This window comes from Argentina silus (genome assembly GCF_951799395.1).
Source record: "Argentina silus genome assembly, chromosome: X".
Lineage (NCBI taxonomy): Eukaryota > Metazoa > Chordata > Actinopteri > Argentiniformes > Argentinidae > Argentina > Argentina silus.
The window spans coordinates 34,231,520-34,253,864 of record NC_139653.1 but is presented as its reverse complement, the minus strand read 5'-3'; the positions used below and the strand labels follow the sequence as shown (position 1 = coordinate 34,253,864).

General features: G+C 44.1%; 1 protein-coding gene across 1 annotated transcript; it reads right to left on the bottom strand.

The window, feature by feature from the left end:
• Positions 1-420: 420 nt before the first annotated feature.
• pax3b (paired box 3b) lies at positions 421-22,171 on the bottom strand (the record flags this gene model as incomplete). The annotated part of the gene is made up of 9 exons (XM_083696277.1): positions 421-455; positions 1,615-1,894; positions 5,348-5,562; positions 5,728-5,893; positions 7,119-7,318; positions 20,291-20,434; positions 20,826-20,955; positions 21,186-21,421; positions 22,087-22,171. 9 exons carry the CDS (start codon positions 22,169-22,171, stop codon positions 421-423), a joined length of 1,491 nt encoding a protein of 496 aa, XP_083552403.1.
• Positions 22,172-22,345: the final 174 nt, after the last annotated feature.

Genomic DNA, 22,345 nt, shown 5'->3' with positions numbered 1-22,345 from the left:
CATGTCCAACATGCAGATTTTTACCCCGGGAAAAAGGCTTACTGGTCCCTAGGCTATGCCGTGGGTCGTGGGGTAGTCCTCAATTGTCCCGACCACAGTTGGCACCCAACGTGGGGTACACCAAATCCAACCCAGACCAGGGAATGTACCCATTGGCATATCTGCCATTCATCATGAGAGTTATGTTAAGATTATAAATTCTTTATTTTGGCCTATTATTGTCCTTTTTTGTCTCTCTTCCATTCTTCTCATGAAGCTGTAGATCATGGTTTAGCAGAGGGGGCTGTGGCTGGCAATAGGTAGTCAGGGAGGCTGAGTTTGGTCCTGATTACTTGAACAGTTCCCTCATGGTAACCATTTGTCCCTCAACACAGCCTGGGCAGGAGCTGTGGGTTCACCTCAGAAGGGCTAGTCCTCGGTTTATGTGATCTCAGGTCTCAAATAATGAAGGGCATCTAAAAGAAAGAAGGAATGAGAGTTAGTTAAGTTGTTTCAATGAAGGAAAAGGAAGGATGAGAGAGATACAGAATTATGGTTATGAATGAGGCAATGGGGGCACTGATATTCTGGTGATGGAGGGAGTGGGTAGATTTGATATCAGAATCTGTGACATCGATCAATACTGCTTCCCCAGCTGACCTCGGCACAGCGCACCTGTTTCCAATAGCTGCCCTGCCAGAGGATGTTAGGATCCTTCCAACCCCAGAAAAAGACCTTTCCCTATTCTCCAAACCCAACCGCACACGGGTATCGAGTCTCAGTGATTAATGACATCAAGATGTAGTCACTCTGATGTGTGTGTGTGTGTGTGTGTGTGTGTGTGTGTGTGTGTGTGTGTGTGTGTGTGTGTGTGTGTGTGTGTGTGTGTGTGTGTGTGTGTGTGTGTGTGTGTGTGCGTACCAACGTATGAGGGTAGTTTGTGTGTGTGTATCTCTCTTTCTGTCCACTTAATTCATTTAGATATTTCATTAGTCATTTCTTCTTTCGGATATTAGGTTAGATATTCACTTGATACCTGCAGTCCTTTCAAAACCATGGCAGTCAGCTCCATGGACGGTTGCCATGGCTTTGAAGGATGAGGTTGCCGTGAGGTCGATGGATGCCCTCCCCCCCACCCTACCCCCGCAGAGGGAAATTGAAAACTGCGGGTGCTCTAATCATGGTTGAGAGCATGTGGATGACGTGACGTCAGTTTGAAAGTTACATGAACGTCTGTTTGAAGTTGACATTAACCTTAGTGTAACACTAATGTGGACTGAAGGGCCCCCATGCTGTTAAACAAGACTCCCGTCAGGAAACGTTCCAGGGGAGCCTATCTAACACCATCAGGACATTCTGATGTGAATGAACTGGGCTAACAGCTATACTATACCAGCCATAGCTGCTAGACAGGATCCAAGTACACAGAGTAATCTTAAAGAACAGGACTTTTACACTCTGATACCATGTGATTTTCTTTGGATGTGTAACATGTAACATGTCATCTGAACACATTTTAATATTGCTGTATAATGCATTGATAGGACAATGAGAATGAATTAGATGAAAGGTCAAGGCTATAGTAGTTAAAGGGGTCGTTGAGTTGGTAATTAAAGGGTGAGGTATTGACCTTACTTTGGCCGTACTGCCCATACTGGTAGGAGGCCACGGGGTCCACGCTGTAGGCAGAAGAGCTATAGGAGGCTGGGCAGTAGGACTGGGAGTTGGGTAGCGAGGGCAGACTGGGTATACTGGGCACACTGGGAAGTCCCTCAAGGCCCTTGATGTGCTCTAGACGCTGGGAGCAGCTGGCCCCCATTGCACCATGAGGCTCCAGGCCTCCTGTCAGAGGGGAGAGGGCGTAGTCACTCTGGGGCTGGTGGGGCACCCCACCTGGGTTCAACAGACCCATCACCTGGACATAGACAGAGAGGGAGAGAGGAAATGGAAGCATTGTTAACATTGCGAAAAAGATCCAGCACGTTTGGAGGCTAGCATTTGGAAAATGAGAAAACAAGTGGTGTTTAATACACACACAAACATCCCTTACACATAGCAACACAGCCTTACACATCAAAAGAGTTCCATCAAGCCTTCCAGACAGGCAAAGATAGCACAAGAGGAAGAATTAAGCAATTTGTCTCAGAGCGACGACTCCACTTATTTAGAAATTCCCCCTCGCTGCCGTTCCAAAAAGCATGGGATGAGATAAAGACTTATCTTCAAAGATATATCAACACAGATAAGGCATATACCTCCACAAGCCAACCCCCTCAACCAGAAGAAATACTTGGGCCTTGACCTGTTGTTGATTAGTGGCCAGATAATCACATTTGGGGGAATATTTTTTGGCGAGTGAAACACGGAAAAGAGCCGCAGGGCAAATGGGAGTTGCTACAGAGATTCAGACTGACTTGATAACATACACTGACAGACAATCAGCAACTTCACCTCTATTGACAGGGTATAAAAAGTGCTTAATAAACAGTTAGTTACTACAGTATGAGTCAATGTAATTTTACTGAGCGATTATGAAGAACCCTAACAAAACCAAAACCCACTAAGTTTAAACGCATCATATCTCCCTAAACAAGACCTCTACACTCTCCTGATTCCCTAATGAAAAGCAGGTATGCTGCACTTTGGGCTCTTTTGGCCTTATAAGTGACATATTATTCTACATCCACACACACAGATGGTCCCGCTTAAGTCATTTCCCAAGCAGGGGACAGAGGAGCCCATGTTGATTTTGAGAGGGGAGTTGTGTTTCCCTGACCTAGTAACATTTTCCTAAAAAATTACCTGCGTTTGGAACACTCTGTTTAAACAGAAAAAATATATATTGATTGTGCGGGCTGAAAACTACAGCTTTTCTTAAATGCTCTCTCTCTCTCTCTCTCTCTCTCTCTCTCTCTCTCTCTCCTCTCTCTCTCTCCCTCTCTCTCTCCCTCTCTCTCTCTCTCTCTCTCTCTCCCTCTCTCTCTCTCTCTCTCGCTGCCTCTCTCTCTCTCTCTCCCTCTCTCTTTCCTGAGGCGTTCCTTGTCTCTTTAGCGTGAGATGGCTGCTGGTTGGGTTTGCTGGGGTGTTCCATGTTGGAACGGAGTCGTTGCCAGCGGCTTAAATCAACGTGTCCAGGAGGAGCAAGAGAGGAGGGCCGGGAAAAATGTCGGAATGGGGAAAGCCTGAGACGGGACATTCCTTCTCAGATATATACAAATAAATTAGGACTTCACTTTCATACAGCGGAATGCAGAGACAAACATTTAAAGAATGCAATCATGAGGAGCCTCAACAGTATACTATGTGTGTGTGTGTGTGTGTGTGTGTGTGTGTGTGTGTGTGTGTGCGCGTGCATGTGTGTGAGTGTGTGTGTTTCCCTGACTGCTTCAGGCAGCTGCATATGGACTGCGTAAGAGAAGGAGGTGTAGTAGATCAACCTAAAGAGAGAGTCAACAGAAAGCTGGAGGACGGGTGGTTTCCCACCTATGTGGCACATACATTATGCTTGTCTTACAGAAGCCCTGTCAATGGAATTTTGACAAATGCCCTTGAAGAGGACGTGGTGTGTTCCTTACAAATGGAAAACATGTGGGGGTCAACCATCCCATTTATCAGAGAGAGAGAGTATGGGCTGTTTGACTTGCAGGATTACGTGGTGTTCAGCAAATGTTCGTTACATCCTTCTACCAATAGAAAATATCTCTTGATTAATAACTAAAGAACTTAAGATTTTAGCTTTTAAATAACCAAGATAAATCGGTAGCAATCAGAGAAGGACATTAGATGTGAGAGATTGAAACATTACAGAGCAATTTGAAATCTCTAAAATCTGATTTCAAATTCTGGCGTCAAGGTTGAACACTAACTTGGAAACAGCGTTTCTTCTTACATACAATTTAAATGTTTTGGTTGTTTAGAAGGATTTGCACTTTTTTGCTATTATAAAAAACATAACATACAGTATTTACATTTTTAAACTTTGATGTGGCCACTCAGGAAAGCGCAAAACTTACATTCTGCACCTTTAGGAATTCTCTGTAAGATTTTGATTTGAAGTATCACTTTATACATTTATTATGTTCCTTTTTCTGGTGCTATTTAATTCCAATGAATTTGGATACTGAGAGCTTAAAATACAAAATACATTTTTTTTATTTTTTTATTCTACACTGTACATTGGCGTTGGGTTATCTTTATTCCCCTCTTTGATAACGTTGAGTCGGCCATCGTAGAAAACTTTATGTGAGATTAAGTTCAATTTAACTGAGTCTGTAAAATACACTGAACACAATAAATGTCTTAAATTGCATACCACTTGCATGTAGTATTATAAACATTCAGTAAATTGTAGTAATAAATTAAATTAAATCTATCATAGCCCATCCCAATTAAATCTGTTGCATGCTGCTTAATCATGTCAGTGTCTCCAGTCATTCACCCTTCATATCCATATAGTCACACACACCTTAATTGACCCTGATCATGAGCAGATGACACAATGTGTGTGTGTTTGTGTGCATGTGTGTGTGCATGTGTGTGCGTGTGTGTGTGTGTGTGTGTGTGTGTTTGTGTGTGTGTGTGTGTGTGTGTGTGTGTGTGTAATTGGCCATAATTTTCTTTTCAGTTTGTCTCATCTTCTTTTCAGGCACTCTCACTTCCTCCTCTATGTCCTTCATCTCCCCTTTTAACGTCCTCTCACTATTCATTAATTGTTCTATTCCTTCTCTACCTCTTATCCTAGCACATACAATATGTGAACTGTGTTTGTGTATATGTCTATGTCTATGCCTATGCCTATGCCTATGTCTATGTCTATGCCTATGTCTATGTCTATGTCTATGTCTATGTCTATGTCTATGCCTATGTCTATGTCTATGCCTATGTCTATGTCTATGTCTATGCCTATGCCTATGTCTATGTCTATGTCTATGCCTATGCCTATGTCTATGCCTATGCCTATGTCTATGTCTATGCCTATGCCTATGCCTATGCCTATGCCTATGCCTATGCCTATGCCTATGTCTATGTCTATGCCTATGTCTATGTCTATGCCTATGCCTATGCCTATGTCTATGCCTATGTCTATGTCTATGCCTATGCCTATGCCTATGTCTATGCCTATGCCTATGCCTATGTCTATGTCTATGCCTATGTCTATGTCTATGCCTATGCCTATGTCTATGTCTATGCCTATGCCTATGCCTATGTCTATGCCTATGCCTATGTCTATGTCTATGTCTATGCCTATGCCTATGCCTATGCCTATGCCTATGTCTATGCCTATGCCTATGCCTATGCCTATGCCTATGTCTATGCCTATGCCTATGTCTGTGTAAGTAAGAATGTGTATAGCTCCCTTTCGACTCACCTGTGGAGAGAGGCCATTTCCAATAGCAGGGTTCATGTGGTTGGGGGGGCCTCCTGGGGTCACAAAGCTGTCAGAGTAGCCTGAGAAGCCATGACGTCCAGAGGCCAGGCAGTAGGCCGACCCACCCTCCTGCCCTCCCCCACCTGAGCTCTGGTGGCCTGAGGAGGGAGGCAGCGGCTGTGGCCGATGCAACGTGCTCGACTGCTCCGACACCACTGCCGGGGAAAAGAAAGAGACAAAGAGCATTCAAATTAGAAACACTTCCACAAGATACAAGGAATTAAATTGTGGCAAACTTTTGCATTGAATCCAATACTTTTCCAATTATAATCAATCCAGACTGTGAAGTGTGCTACTACAGTGTGGAGTGTGTTTCTCACCTTGTGATATAGATGTAGGGGGGTAGGGGCTGTCAGACAGCTGGTATGGCGAGAGGCTGGACATGGCAGAGGGTGGGAACCCCCCAGGGATCAGGTGATTGAAAGCCATGAGCTGATTGGCTCCTGCTTGCTTTCTCCACCGTGCTCTTCTGTTACTGAACCAGACCTAGAAAAGTACATTTCTGTGAGATCTGTTAATGTGTGTGTGTGTGTGTGTGTGTGTGTGTGTGTGTGTGTGTGTGTGTGTGTGTGTGTGTGTGTGTATGCCACCCGCGGCTACTGAGATAGTGATCTCCCTTCCATGGCTGTTGCTGGCTATGACATCATCCCTTTGTGTGTCTAGGTCATGTGGTCTCCTACAGACGGGCCCATGTGACTCCCTCAGTCAACAAGGCCCTCTCTATCTGCAAATCTCACAAAATGGTCTTGACTTGACCATAGTGACACACTACTATTATATGACTTATTAATGACAACTTACTTTCAACTCATTCTAATGGTTTAACAGACACTGTGTTTTGAATATCTAACAGATTGAACTTCACATCCACATGTTTAAATACTGTGCTTCCTTCAAAATTCACATTTAATCCACAAAAGCACAAGGTAAGGCCCCTCCTGCTTTGACAAGTTTAGGGGGATCTGGTTGGCTGCCTCTACTGCTGTGTGTGTGTGTGTGTGTGTGTGACTGACTGACTGACTAACTGACTGACTGACCCACCGACCCACCGACCCACCCACCCACCGACCCACCCACCCAACCACCGACCCACCGACCCACCCACCCACCCACCCACCGACCCACCCACCCAACCACCGACCCACCGACCCACCCACCGACCCACCCACCCAACCACCGACCCACCGACCCACCGACCGACCAACCGACCGACCCACCCACCCAACCACCGACCCACCGACCCACCCACCGACCCACCCACCCAACCACCGACCCACCGACCCACCGACCGACCAACCGACCGACCGACTGACCGACTAACTGACTGACTGACTGACTGGGGGGACTCATGCCGTATCCATATGGAGTAGCCCCATGCTGGCGCTGGTACAGGCTCCATATGGTGGCTGTTGGGGAGAATTTACTGGGCGGTACATCAGAGCAGTGCCTGTAGATTGGGCCCCTGGGACCAGAGGATGAATGGGCTTGGAATGTGTGTGTGTGTGTGTGTGTGTGTGTGTGTGGAAGGTGTAATTGGTGAATAAACGCAGGTCATCAGGTGTGCGTGCGTGCGTGCGTGCGTGCGTGCGTGCGTGCGTGCGTGCGTGCGTGCGTGCGTGCGTGCGTGCGTGCGTGCGTGCGTGCGTGTGTGTGGGGAAGGTGTAATTGGTGAATAAACGCAGGTCATCCACGTGTGTGTATGTGTGTGTACCTGCACTCTGGCCTCTGTGAGTTTGGCCCTCTGAGCCAGCTCCTCCCTTGTGTAGATGTCGGGGTAGTGTGTCCTCTCAAACGCCCGCTCCAGCTCATCCAGCTGCTCGGCAGTGAAGGTGGTGCGGCTGCGACGCTGCTTCCTCTTCAGTGGCAGGTCTGGCTCTGACTCCACTTCTGAACCTTCGTCAGAGTGACTTGCTGCAGAAGACACGGGAAAACGTAGACATTAGTTTGGACAAGTAAAATAAATAAAGCTTTGTATTTTTATAGGGAAATAATGAGAACCAGTTTGCCTTCCCTTTTGGTTTGACCCCCCCCCCCCTACATTGTCTTGTGCACAAACAGACTTCCATTGAGAGGGAATATTCCCTGCTTTTCAAATAATCCCACAGGACAAGATTCCTAAGGCTTGGCAGTGCAATTGGAAGGACTAAGCGCAACACAAAGGGCTAATTTGAATCCAGGGGCCGTTTCTCCCCCCTAGGAGAGAGAGAGTGTAGGGAGCAGCATTGTCTACAGTTTCAATCTTGCGGCAGCCCTGTGCAGCAACAGTTGGGGATGGAGTGTGACAGGGCCAGGTCAGAGCAGCCCCCTCCACCACCACTCTGCCAGGTGCTTGCTGTTCTGTTTGCTCAGAGAGAAACGCAAGCCCTTTAAGAGCCAACACAGGCCAGAGCAGGGCCAGACTCTGTGTGTTACGAACTGATCAGAGATCAGAGTATCTCCTCAGGCCACAATGATAGGAGGCCATTGTGTGTCAACGCCCGGCTTTACTTGCCCTCTTTGCGTTCTCTGCATGCATACACACACACACACACACACACACACACACACACACACACACATATACACACACACACACACACACACACTCATGTACACACAGACACACACCCACACCCACACACATACACTTTCATACACAAACAATATAGGCTGGCTAATACATACACAGAGTGTGTGCTTCAACACACATATGGTACACATGGCTATCAATGAAAACCATATACTGTAATATAAAACAATATAAAGCATTAAGCAACATTTTATTGTATCTCTGGCTCAAAATATGTTTACAAACAATACACAGGTCTATCAACACACCTTTCCACTCAGGCTCAAGCACATTCACAGACCTTGAGTATCACTGGATTGATGCCTCAGCTTGATTGAGTTGCTGTGATGATATCAGACTTGACAGCTTTTGTATGTCTACTTTTCATGTTAGAGTAAGATTAGTTTTAATACTATTGTGTACTCAGTTCTTAAGCATATCAGCTGGTGTTATGCCAAGCAGTTCAAATGGAACTTTGGCTACTTCAGAAGTTCATTGACAACGCTGTGCCAACTTTTTGTATTACACTTAATTAATTCCGGGAAGTTTTTGTGCAACACTGTATTAGTCCTCCTAAGAAGCAACAATAAAATACAAGAAAACCCAAATAGCTTGGAGCCTCTCATGTGAAACTGATCCTGACCCCCCTTAGCGGTTTCCCTTCTCAACACCAATGGCAGTAAGAGTTAACCAAGAATGCATTCAGAGCAAATTGGTAAAGAAACATTAAACAATATGAGAGAGTACGGATATTTTGAGAGACTTTGCCTTCGGGTACTGAGAGTTATTCTATTTTGCACTTTATCAACTGCTATCACTTTGCTGGCCTATTTGTATTTTTAGCATTGCACAGTGACAAGCATTCAAACCTGTATGCAGGCCTCCACACAGAACAATGATTTGTAAACTGGCTGCCATGGTTAAGTGAGTCACAAATAATCTGATTGCAAACTAAAACTTAACTATCCATTCCCCTTAGAATATTTTATTCAATTAAGCCATTACAAACTCTTCAATCCTAGAAACATTGTTTTATCATTCAAACCACATTACTCTAAACCAGACAACAAATGCAAATAGTTTTTATCAGGAGAGGGTGTGGAGGAGGTTTTTTAGGTGGTGGGCTAGGAATTTGGGGTGTGGAGTGGGGGGCATTACTTGAAACAGGATTGCTCAGAAATAGAGAGGAGCCTTTGTAGCTCCAGCTCCTGGAGGCCCGTGGGGAATACTTTCCTCAATGTAACCAGCATGTACGTTCTACAGCATTTCACAGGGATTTGGATTCTGGGAATGCCAAGTCGTTGGGAAAATCCTTAATCAGTTTGGAATTACCTATCGGTTATGACCAGTCTGCTTTGGGGATCGTAGAACCTCACTTTTCTAAAAGAGTGACAGTATGGAACCTAAAAGCCTTTGCAGTAGGCTATCTCTTGATATGTTTTGGCAAGACAAAACTATCAATGATCATTAACGAGATGCTACAGGATCATCAGGACTATGGCTGTATTTTTTAAACCTGTCGTTTTGGGTCCGGATGGTCAATGTATGGTTCGTACAAATATAATCTATCATTCAGCCAAGGTTTGGCTGGAGTGTCCGTAGCATTGTGGCATTGGGCTGTGTGGAATCCACATGCATACACACCACACTGCGGGCACATGGGCACATGGGCACTGCGGGCACGTGACAGGCACCCATTTTGGCTCAAAAGTGCTGCTATAGGCTGAAATTATAAAAATGATCCCATAGCATCACTTTAAATAACAGTTTCAATGTCATTCCCAAGTAAAGATTTGGTCTCTCATATCAAACACCAGAAGTTTAAAACACCTCCTACATACACTTAATTTACTGACCAAGTTTGTGCTCTCCATTCAAAGCAACCCTCTTTAACTAAGTGCCACCTACAACCTCCTCCCACCCCTCTCTCCCACTCAACCATCTCTTTCTCTCAGTCTCTTTGTCTCCCTCTTCCAATTCCTCTCGTCTCTCCCCAGCTGTTTCTCTCTCTCTCTCTCTCTCTCTCTCTCTCTCTCTCTCTCTCTGCCTAACTGTCTCTCTCTCTCTCTGCCTAACTGTCTCTCTCTCTCTCTGCCTAACTGTCTCTCTCTCTCTCTGCCTAACTGTCTCTCTCTCTCTCCCCCATGTTTCTCTATTTCTCCCTCTTTGTTGCTCTTAGGCTGAGGTCTTTGCTGGCGATTTGCACGCTCCATCTGTGGAATCCGTCATGGCTGCCTCGGGCCGCACAGAGGGGCCTGTCACCTGCCCTGTGGGGGAGCGTGGGGCACAAAGAGGGCCAGAGAGGGGCGAGAGGGGGGCACAGCTGGGGGGCTACCAAACCCTTCCTCTGCAGCCCAGAGGGGACCATGGGAGCACCTGAAATCCAGGAAGGGGAGAGGGAGTCTGTTGTTCTCTTATTCAAATAGACCTAGACTTATTCAAATGGTGCATTTGTGTTGTTGTTGTTGTTGTTGTTGTTGTTGTTGTTGCTGTTTGCCATTGTGTATTTGTCTGTAAGCTAAAGATAGCTAGACTATGAGCGAGAGAAACAGAGTGAGAGAGAGGGACAGAGAGAGAGAGAGACTGAGAGAAATTGTGAAGAGTATTACGTCACCAAGTTGTGTGGCAAAAAATACCTATGGAGTCGCACATTAGGGGTTGAAGGGACAATGGTGTACCTGAGGATAGGGCAGAGAGCAACCCGCCCCTGCCACCCACTAACCCCCGCTGCCTTGCCAGAGAGCAACATGCACACTAAACTCCATGCATCTACATATTCCCATTGAGGAGTCAGGAACCCACAGTCTCTCTCCCCTGCCAGTACACACACATCAACACACACATACTGTATGTCTTTCAGAATTAGACAGCACTTAGGCTTCAGTAAACTGTGAAAATGCAGACTGACACTACGCTACTCGTAACATCACATCACACTTCTACTAGGTTAATCAGGCTTGTCAGCCCAGAGGCAACCCTCACTGGCTGTGTGAGGATACAGTGTACACACACACGCGCAAGCGTGCGCACACACACTCACTCAACTAATGTTTTGGCAGTTCCCAATTTTGATGTATAGTAGATATTCTCTCACACACAAGCACACATACAAACACACTATGTCAGTTAATGTTAGTTAAGTACCACTCTGCTATACACAAATCCTGGGATACATTTGTATTCATCCACATTTTCCAACACACTATGTAACAATCCTTAAGAATGTTGACAGCATAGACACATGGCAAGGACTTTAAAATAACCTAAGGTTGATACTACTTCATTCATTACTCTGTGTTAAGAATAATTCCACAGAAAACTAGCAAAAATTGTATGACAGGATGAATGTGCTTATTTCTTGGAGCTAGTTAGCACATAGCATCGAGGGAGGGGAGTGAAACGTTCCCCTGCTCAGATACTTTACGGCTCCTCTGTAAACCTGTGGTCACTGAGTGCCCCGCAAGTCCAAGCTGCCTCCCTATCCAAGGATCTGATCGCTTTTATTTGGCACTGGTGTATAGCCTTTCCAATCAAATTATCCACCCAATCCTGCATATCTCCCTCTGCATGTATATACTGTATGAACTATATCTTAAAATGTTTTATTCATACTCTAGCTAAACATTCAACTTACTTTTCTGTGTTTTTTTCGTTTCAGCCTCAGCTGTTAGTGGAGTGGGTTTATGTGTGGGATTGGCCCATACACTTGCCAATTTGAAAAACCCCAAAAGACAAGAAAGCGATCCTTAAAAGGGGCTAACCATCTCCCTGGGCCCAGAGACAGAGAAGTAGCTGGAAGTAGCCTGGGACGGACCGCCGGGGAGCAGGAGAGCATTGCTGCGTTAAGCCGCAGCGAGAGGGGAGCAGCAGAGAAAAGAAAACTGTTTAATTTAACCAAACTTGAGCCCTGAGAGGCACAGAGCATAGCGCCCTGAGCCAAAACAACCTGAGGAGAGCCAAAAGAGCCAAAAATGACTCCTGCCACCATACCATCCCAGGGAGGGTAGAGAATAGAGGGTTTAACTGAAACAGACTGTGCTCCTGGAAATCATACAGCATGTGAACTGCATGTGGGACAAAAAGGCTTCAATATGTCCACAGAGAGGAGACTGGGTGTACTGGGTTTGTGTATGGGCTGAGGGAGGGGGGTGGTGGTGGCAGACCATATGTGTGCTGTTTACCACCTCCTCTGGGAGGGGGGTATGCGAACCAGATATCCGTACCTAGGATGTGTACCACAGATATGCGTACCTCGGCGCACGGGGAGGGGGGGTATTGGTTAATGAAGAGCGTAATTGAGCCAGTGACATGTGCCCCTTCAAAAACAAAACAAAAGGCAGAGGAGACAAATGAAGCATTTACTTGGGCGGGGAGTGACGCTGGTCCTTTTCAGACTAAGTGACTGCCCGACTGCATTAAACAGTACATAGAAGGTAGGCAGATGCCTGAAGGATAATGGTTCACTGACAGCTTATGGGCCCATCTGCGCCTTGTGCATTTTGTTAAAAAAAGACGGGGGGTATTCACTTGACTTGCTAAGGAGGAGCCTTGACCTCTACAGCTGCCCTGTAATTGAGAGTGTGTGAGAGCCTTGTTTGTCTGCACTGTCAGAGTGGGTGTGTGAATGTGTGTGTGTGTGTGTGTGTGTGTGTGTGTGTGTGTGTGTGTGTGTGTGTGTGTGTGTGTGTGTGTGTGTGTGTGTGTGTGTGTGTGTGTGTGTGAATGTGTGAGCGTAAGAGACATGATGTGGCGAGGAAGGCAAAAGAACACTCATTATAAACCACCGTAAATCATAAACTCATCAAGCTACAGAAAATAGTCTCTCAACAAAAGAGAGAGTAGAAATGATGATGAGAACAGGATAAAATAGGGCATGAGTATGAGCTGAGAGGGACAGCAGGAAGTTACCTGTCATTTCTACTCTAATATGATTGTAACCATTTCCTGTAGGGCTGGTGACCCAACGTCACACTCCGACCCCAGTAAGCCTGGCCTGGGCATCTGGCCTGCCAGTTTGACCACTCACGGTTTTGAAACTACTCAAAGCCTTATTTTATTTTTTTATCTAAACAGAATCCTTACTCTGTAACAAACAATGTAGTCCTGTGGTCCTTCAACAACTTACTGTATATCTACAAAGCTCTGCCTAGCTTTTTGAAAAAAATTCAAAGAAGTCCTTAGAAATGTTTTAGGTACGCTCTGGTCATCATTGAGTTGTAACTGGATGTTTCTAGGTATCTTTTGGAAAGCAAGGTAAAGTTGTTCTTAGCCTCCCCTGTCCACCCCTGTGACACCCAGGAATCTAGGGTAACTAGTTAACAAAACTCAGTTTTGAATGTCAGGTTCCTTCAGTCAAGTGATTGACAACTCCCTGTCTGTTTTTTTTTCAACTGCATTCAGTTGCCATGCCTCTCACAACTTTGACACCCCCATTCCCTCCTTTGCACACACACGCACACACGCGCACACACACACACACACACACACACACACACACACACACACACACACACACACAAAACAACCCCTCTCCCTTTTCCCTCTCTCTCTTCTTCACTTCCATCAGATAATGAGGGGCCTTATTCTAAAGCAGCCTTTCTCCTTGACCTTCGCTGGGCTTTTCACTCTTTCAGGCACTTCAAATCGTCTTTGGGCTCGTTGGGCTGAATGTGGCAAGTCCATCACGAGTGACGGGGGTGCAAGAGCGGCTGAAGGGGGAAACCCCAAGCTTCCCCCCAATCCCCCACTTCAAAGTTGGGCTGCATTCATTAATTGCCCTTTGAATTGATATCAGAGGGTCACAATAGGGGTGTGAAAGGAGAAAGAGGCTTTAATGAAGCATAGAGCCCTCATTCATTTGCAGATAACTATGTTTTTATGCTTGGATAGTCATCATGCACAGCATTATAAAAAAAAAAGCTGATGAGAGGAGGAGCAGGGGTGAGGAGGAGAGGGACAGAGAAAGCCCCAGGGTAAGTGAGAGTAATTTGGTACACCCCTTTGCCCTCTGTGCCCTCGTGCCCAGGGATACACTGAGTGACACATTCCACAGACACACTACTTTCCCCTTCACTGCTCATGTTGTTCAGGGCAGCAGCCATTTTGCAGTCTCACTGGACAAAATGTTACTAAACAAACATGAGGCACACAACACTCATTGATCGATTTTCTACATCTCTGGACTTTAACGTCCTAGAAAATAATTTCATGTTCAAAATCTGAAGAAGACAGAGGAAATAAAGATATCTTACTAAATATTACTATATTTCATATAGATGGCAGGGCACTAATATTTGGAATGCCGTAACTCAGAATCACGTATCGATACTGTTGACTTTAGGGTTAGATCTGCATGAATTACTGCTATTATGTCATGGACAACATGGGAATCACACTCAAATTCACACTGCAAGAATATACTGTGAGTAAAACCGTCGTTTTTATGCAGCTTTTTAGCGAATATAAAATGTTACCCTTAAACTAATTCCATACAAATAATTTACATGGTATAGGTAAATTCATGACGTAACAATCATAACAATGAAAGTCATTGCATGTCATATATATTTATGATAAATAGCTTGATAATCAAGCAAACAATGTTTCTGTCTTATTATAATCCAGTAGCTCTCAGAGCTACTACTTTCAAGCAAATGTTCAACATCACAAACAAAACATCAGAGACATTTGCAAGTATGCAAGTATGTCTGCAAACACTCTAATACACTAAATACACTAATCCATTATAATACACTAAATACACTAATCCATTATAATACACTAAATACACTGATCTCCTCTCAAATCATTCTTTCACTCCTCTTCCTCTTACACTCTCTTCCCTTCATCCCTCCTTCTCTCCCTTCATCCTTGCTCCCCCTGTCTCTTACTCTCCTCATTCCTCATCCCTCCTTCTCTCCCTTCTCCTGGCACTAATCATGTGTGTGCCCACATATTAAATTCTATAGAGCTCCATCCTTGGCCTGAGTAGGGGGGCAACCCAAGTTCCTCACTTTATTTACACAAACAAAGTCCTGCTCAGTTTCTGTGACAAAAGCAGCTAAATCTTCTTGGCCTTTCATGTTTTGTCAGCTCTTGATTTTCTTTTGTCCTCTGGCTATTGGCCTAGGTCTGGGCACAATGAGGCCATGAGAAAGGCAGCAGATTGCCTGAATGCGCCTCAATAAACCTAATTATGACATGATGACTGCGCTCACCATGGCAGGTTTTCAAAGATCCCAGGCTTATTCAATTAGCCCTTTCCAGGATTCCCTTTCACCATATAAAGTTATCCATTTGACTGTTTGTGTTTAAGATTTGAATTTGTGTCTGGTCTAAATGGAAGGCTCTTCTGTATCATCAATTACTCTGGCTAATTTTAATTAACGATGTAAGGTTAAAAAGATACACTGTGAAAATGTCTAGGAGGAGGAGAAAGGGAGGGCCACAGTGCACAGTATAAATCATTAGCTCCATTTCTACGGTTAATTAACACAATGTTAGCCTTTGGATATTGGAGGGCAGTGAAACAGGCCTTGGTGCCAACTAAATCCAAACAGCGCTAATACTCATGCAGTATCTGTGCCAAAGTAGCATAAATGTTCCACCATTATGCAGTTATACTGGAGCTGTTAAGCTCGGCCTGCCAAAGCCAACTTGGGTTGCAGGTCTTGGTCCTACGCCCTCGCCAACCCAAACCTATTCTTAGGTTTTCCATGAGGGGCTTGTTTGGTGTATACAGAGGCCTGGGAGATCTTGGGGGTGAATCTCTATTCAAGATGTAAGGAGTGTGGTGGGATGCCAGGGTGCTTTGTTTATGGATACCCCAGAGTTAAACCATTGGCTACCCATGACGGGGAGACAGGTGATGCAGCCCCGAGAGTAGGCAACATCCGTACTGTCTCCATTTAAGGAAGCTGGCTCAGGTAAAGGAAGAGCTGTCCGAGATGATGGAGATTGGGGCTGTTGAGCCTAGTGATGGTGAGTGGAGTTCTGTTCCATGTTTATTCCAGAACCTCATGGGGCACTGCGGCTCTAGGCTAGGCAAGCAGCGGAGCAGCCATGGGTTGGTGCACGGGTTTTGACATCATACATGTGGTATTTTTTTGTGTTTTGTTTTGGCGTGCGTGGGGGTGGGAGGGGGGGGGGGGCTAGATGGGTATAGAGCGCAGTTAAGACAATACATTATCACATTTCACACTTCCCGCCTGGGAAGGTGGGCAGTTGAGGTCAGGACACAGGGTGGGCGTGGCAATGATGAAAGGCGTAAGATGTCAGTTGGCTGCGCCAGGTGAAAGGGATGGTGAATACTGAGACTGACCTTGTATGTTGGCAGGAGCCACTGGTGAAAATGGGAATTTATTTTCATATTTCATATTCTTTGGGATTATTTTACATGTACTATTATTATGTTATGTACTATTATTTGTCACCCTGTGAACAACCATCATCCGCTTGGGCTGGTCGAGTCAATGATGGAGTTTGCCCCAGGATCCTGATGAGTTGCCAACTGCCTCTCCAGGTCACATCACATCCAACATGGTCCGCAGACTCAAGTCAAAACATACATGTAGGCTAGTTTACCAAACTACTAGGCAGCCATAGCCCTCTAGACTAGGCAAGCGTAGTGTTAACAGGTGACTAGTGGTGTTCGTAAGACTATCATATTGCAAACCAATCTTCAGTTTGTAGCCTTCTGCTGGTTGCTATTGCCTGATATGTGCATGCACACACGTTTAGCCTGTAGCTACTACAGTTTCCTGTGCAGGTGTAACTGGCCTGGAAGTTCAATACCAAGTGATGGTGGTAAATGTGTGACTGTCACTCACTAACCGTTTTAAAGTAGAATGTATTTTCTAAAATAATAATAAATGCCATTCAGCTGACACTTAGTGCATACTTTTTTTGTATACATGGTCCCAGTGGGAAACAAACCCACAAGCTTAGCATTGGTAGTGCCATGCTCTACCAACTGAGCCACAAATTACCACTTTTCTCTGTGACAAATGCAAATTAACAAACTTTCTCATCAAAGTTTATAAAGGGTAATACAACCTCACACAACACTTTGGTAGAGCTTGTACATCATTTAGACAGGGTGCAATCAGTAAACCTAGCTTGAGATAATTCCTCAACACCTCAAGTTGTTTTTCCCCAGACAAATAAATCTGAACTGGCTTTGATATCGACACTAAAGGGAAACGACAATGAAGTCTGAACATCTAGGGGCTGAACCAGTGCTCCTCCCTTGCACAACAATGGTCTCAACAATCATCTACTTAATCAATGTTTGACCAGCTTGACTAAAAAAAATGTTCGGATTTTATTTCGCCACCCTAAAACAACAGTTCCGTGGAGTTGAAACAGAGAGAACGCACGGGGAATGAGTGACTGCCACAGATCTCGATTAAAATATACGATAGGCTACGTACCATTATAGAAATAGACAAATCGCTTTTCACTCGGTTGAATGCTATACCGTGGATTAGGCTACCAAAGTAACATGCGCGCTTTATTGGTTATTTTTATAACTCCATCAACCGAAATTTACGCGCGCCTCAGAGGTACTGGCCTGTATTATTTTGTGTTTTTCGTTGCGGTGAGCAAAGTGAGTGAACCCCAATCACTTAAGACGAGGCTAACGAAAACTGTTAGACCTGTCATCTATAGGCCTATATTATGGAATGTATCAAATGTGTAATGTGAAACACTTATTGGTCACCAAATGGATACAAAAAAAAATAACAGAAAGGTTCATGGTTTAATAGAGAACTTAATTTGAAAACTTAGAACGAACTGACTTTCTTTTGTTTCACTACTGTTGCACTACTGAGGATGAACCGCAGATATTAGGCTAAACGAATGTGCGCCGAAGGAATGGGAAAAAAAATAAAAGGACACAGAGGGAACGGGGCGGGCTCGCTCTCCAGATGAAAGTAAAACTAAATAAAGGTCTCGTTTTAATCCGCTTGAAGAGATTTTGAGAGCGCGAGGGGGTAAGCATGATGGGTGAGTATTGCACCAATGCGCATGACGAGTGGCGAGTTCCATTGTGACCGTCGCTCGAGGCCAAGCGCGCCTCTCGGGGGAGAACATTGGTCCCTATTCACCAAAGCTTCTTTAATACACTCCCTCGATCATTAAATGTGACATAGCACAATATCAGAATCATTTAGAAGACATTAATGTGAAAGGAGGGTAAAATAGGTCGCATCAAATAATTAATTATAGATAACAGGCAACTCCATAGAGATACATTTTAAGTGTATGGTTAGGGACATTCACGATTAGAATATATAATATACCTCCATTTCCTAATATAACAGTAAAAAATTATATAATTGTTAGGCCTATTATAACAATAACGTTATTATTACTATGCCAATAATCATTATTTGAAACCAAATATTTAATATTTTAAACACAATGCATGTCATTAATAATTTAGATCCACTGATTCAGATGCTGATACATTGAAAAGAGATTTTCCTGTGGCATTAGAAATGTAACAGGCCTACATTTTCAGCGATAGTCGGACCGGCTAAATTAACTAAAACGTAGTTACCATTTTAACCCTGTATGCTTAAATCAATATGGCCTTGTAATGTATGAACACCTAACAAGTTAACATAATAACTTTTAAAGTTGTCATGTTATTGAAATGATATGAATTACACTAGTAGAACACTAGCTGCAAATGCAACGCAACCTATCAAAAGCGCTCTATTTGTGTGTGTGTGTGTGTGTGTGTGTGTGTGTGTGTGTGTGTGTGCGTGTGCGTGTGCGCGTGCGTGTGTGTGTGTGTGTGTGTGTGTGTGTGTGTGTGTGTGTGTGTGTGTGAGAGAGGGAGAGAGAGAGGGAGGAGGGTTTCGATTAATTCTGAATGGCAGTCGGCTTCTTTAGACAACCTATAAAACTCCAAAAGAAACATTTTGTAGGTGAAAACGGCCATATTTTCATGGTGAGCAGTCCCTAAACCTAGCCGGGGCAACGGCTATTGGCGGAGGCTGAATAATTCATCCTTCATTGCTGCCTCATAATGTCTTTTCTCAGGCTTTTGTTGATAAGCTCAATCTACTTTTCTGACTGAATTATAAACAGGTTGCCTTCTTTTATTACGACCAAGCTGCTGCGAAGCTTGGCTTTGTCCGCGCGCAAACGAAGCGTGAGTCTCAATGGACTCTTGCGCTTTTGTCTACCAAGTTCATCCTCAAGTGTCCGATTGTGTGCGCGAGGCCTGGCTTTGTGAGGGATGGAACAGTTATACAAATGTTTGATCAACTCATTTGGGGCGTTTTGTCTCCTCTAACTCCGCGTCCTTTCCTCCAATTCGTTTTACTGTGCTTGACATTGTACAGTAGAGTGGAGAAATAATTAATATTAAGGCATTAAGATGGAAATACGAATTCATTCATAATACATCTTGAGAAATTTTCGGGAAGTTAGGGAAGTTCTGAGATGTCTTTCTTTCAAATACACCATGTTGACAACCAGTGGTTGGCTTCAATGCATAATGGAAAACGTTTCAAACCTTTTAGGGGATATTTTTCCAAACATGGGTCCATTTAAAACTCGATAATATTCTGGTAGGCAATAAGCCTATTATGGCCAGTGAATTACAACAAGGACAAAATGTTACGAAGTTACAGTATATTTTAATGTAAATTGTTTTTTTTGTAAATCTGTGAATTTACTGTGAGTTTTGTTTTGTTCCCCAATGCATGCATGTATTGTTCCCCAATGCATGCATGTACTTCCATGTATACACGCGCGTACTCTCTCTCTCTCACACACACACACACACACACACACACACACACACACACACACACACACACACACACACGTGCGCGCGCGCGCGCCGACACACAATCCTTCCTTTCCCACAAAAGCTATCACCTGCTGCTTGATTTACAACAACGCCTCATGGGAAAACCATTAGAGATATGGTCGATAAAGAATTCAAAACAAAGTAGTGCACTTTATGACTCTCCGAGATGTCTCGGTGCTTTCTCCTCACCCAATAAGGACAACTTCACAACTAATATACGAATAATACAATCCATTGGTTTCTCATATTTAAAAGGCTTTTATAAATGACAATAGACACAGGAATGAGAAACGTGGAGAGAGATTTCCTCTCATTTCCAACATACAACATTTCAAAACTGAAAACAGCAGAGTACAGTGGAGGCATTTAGACTAACTAGGCCTATGCCTTATATTCAACAGTTAAGGCCTCAGACAAGTTGCCTGAAGAAAATACAGCATGCTGTGTGATCCCCGAATGTGCGTCGGTGTTGTAGCGTACAATAAGACATAAAGAATGCACTCACATCTGTCTCCTAAGATGCCCTCAATGCTGTGTTTAGCTCGCCGTTCGTTGTCCTCTAATTCCTTCTTCTCGATTTCGTCTTCATCGTCGTCATCGTCTCCCTTCCCTCCGAATTTACTCCGCATGATGCGACTAATTGAGCTTACTGCAACAAGAGATTATAAGACACCGATTAACAACACTGTAACAGTTGTTAAAATATTTTGTATTTACTTTAATCACACTACTAAGAATGACTATAGGCCAAACAGAAAGTCTCACATATTGATCAAGGAAGCATATTCGGGCGACCCCCTGTTCTCAAGTATTTATTTAACTTTTAGAAAAAAAACATCTACCTATTATTATTAAAGCAACGTTGATTATTATTGCTTTTTAAATAAGCAACATAATTTCCCTCAAACGTTTCAGCAGTTGTGTAAGTTCTTCAACAGTAGGACGATAGTGGTGGTGGATGATGATGGTGATGATGATCAATTATGCCTGCACCCATTTCAATGGGCGATAAGACAAAGTTCAATTCTGTTTCCTTTTACCTGAAGGAACGGCGTTCCGGTCACATATGCCATCCTTCAGTAATTTATCCCGAATCTCCCAGCTAAACATACCCGGGTTGTCCCGCTTGTACTCCTCTATTTTCTTCTCCAAATCCGGCGTCGTCACCTGCTTTGAAAATGACAAATCACACAATAGTTTATTAAAAGTGGCCAACTAAAGAGCTCGCACATCTACCTCTCTGGCAACCTTTGGCTCCTTGACGTTTACTATAGACAGCTGGTCAGATGACACATTTAAAAGTAAAAGTATAAACCAGTGCATAAAATGCCGAACATACAGTCAAAACTCAAAATTCAACTCTACGGTCCTTGCGGGTGCTCGTGTCCCCTCTCTCTTACCTTGGGTTTGCTTCCCCCGATGGCTCCGGGTCGGATGGAACCGGTTTCCTGGTACCGGCAGAGGATTTTGGATACGCAACCATGAGAGACCCGTAGCTGACGAGAGATTACGCACGGCCTGATGCCATGATGGGCCATTTCGACGATCTTATGGCGGATATGGTTGGGCAACGGTCTGCCATTTATAAAAACTCCCCCCAGCTGGTTCACTCTACCTTGGCCCAACGGGGTAGAGACTGCATAAAGAAAAGCACCAAATGGTCACCAAATGGCTTCATGACAATAATTATGTTAATACAACACAATAAAATCAATTCCATAATTATACTACGTATAACATTAAACAATAATATCATTTGAATCACAATAACAGTACAAACAAACGTTGCTTAACTTATCAAGTTTAGCATTATTTGCTTTAAATGTCTAATAGCCTAAACGCTACTAGGGTATGCTGATAGGCCTACTTGTAGCTACATACTTGTTCGCTACTTACTTGTTATGTAAATACACACAAAGTTTGTTTTCAGAGATAACGCGTTTAATCGTCTAATCCTCAAACTTGCATATAGAATAGTCAGTAGGTATAGACCAACAGCAAGGACACGATAGAAATAACGAGTTAAATCCATTGTTTTGCATTTTCGATAGTCTATGAAATTATGAAATAGATTTAAAAGTCATAACTTCTGTTTGGCTGACCGAAATCTTCAATCAAATCAGGTAAACTATGACCAAGAGGGGGTTTAGAAGGGGACGCTAAAATTATTTGCGGGCTCGCGAATTCTATAGGGAAGTCTATAGTTACATTATCTGCATGTCTATTAATAATGACTCTGTTAAACGTACTGAATCCCAAATCTCTCCACATATACTGTTGTTGTTTGACTTTTGATTTTACCTTCCAGTGGGAAACCACTGCGGGGGTAGTTCTGAGCCAGCGTGGGGCGCATCATCCTCGGTACGGCCCCCGCCAACGCATTCATACCTCCACAACCCTACGCGCTCTGCTAACCTCCCGCCGGAGAGGAGGATGATGAACAGCAAACGATGGAGCTTCACCAGTAGGGGATATATGTAGTAGAAATGCCCTGTATTCCAGTTTTGAAAGATTAGTCTCGAGTAGGTTAGCCACTGGACTAGACAGGAACCAGTGTCCC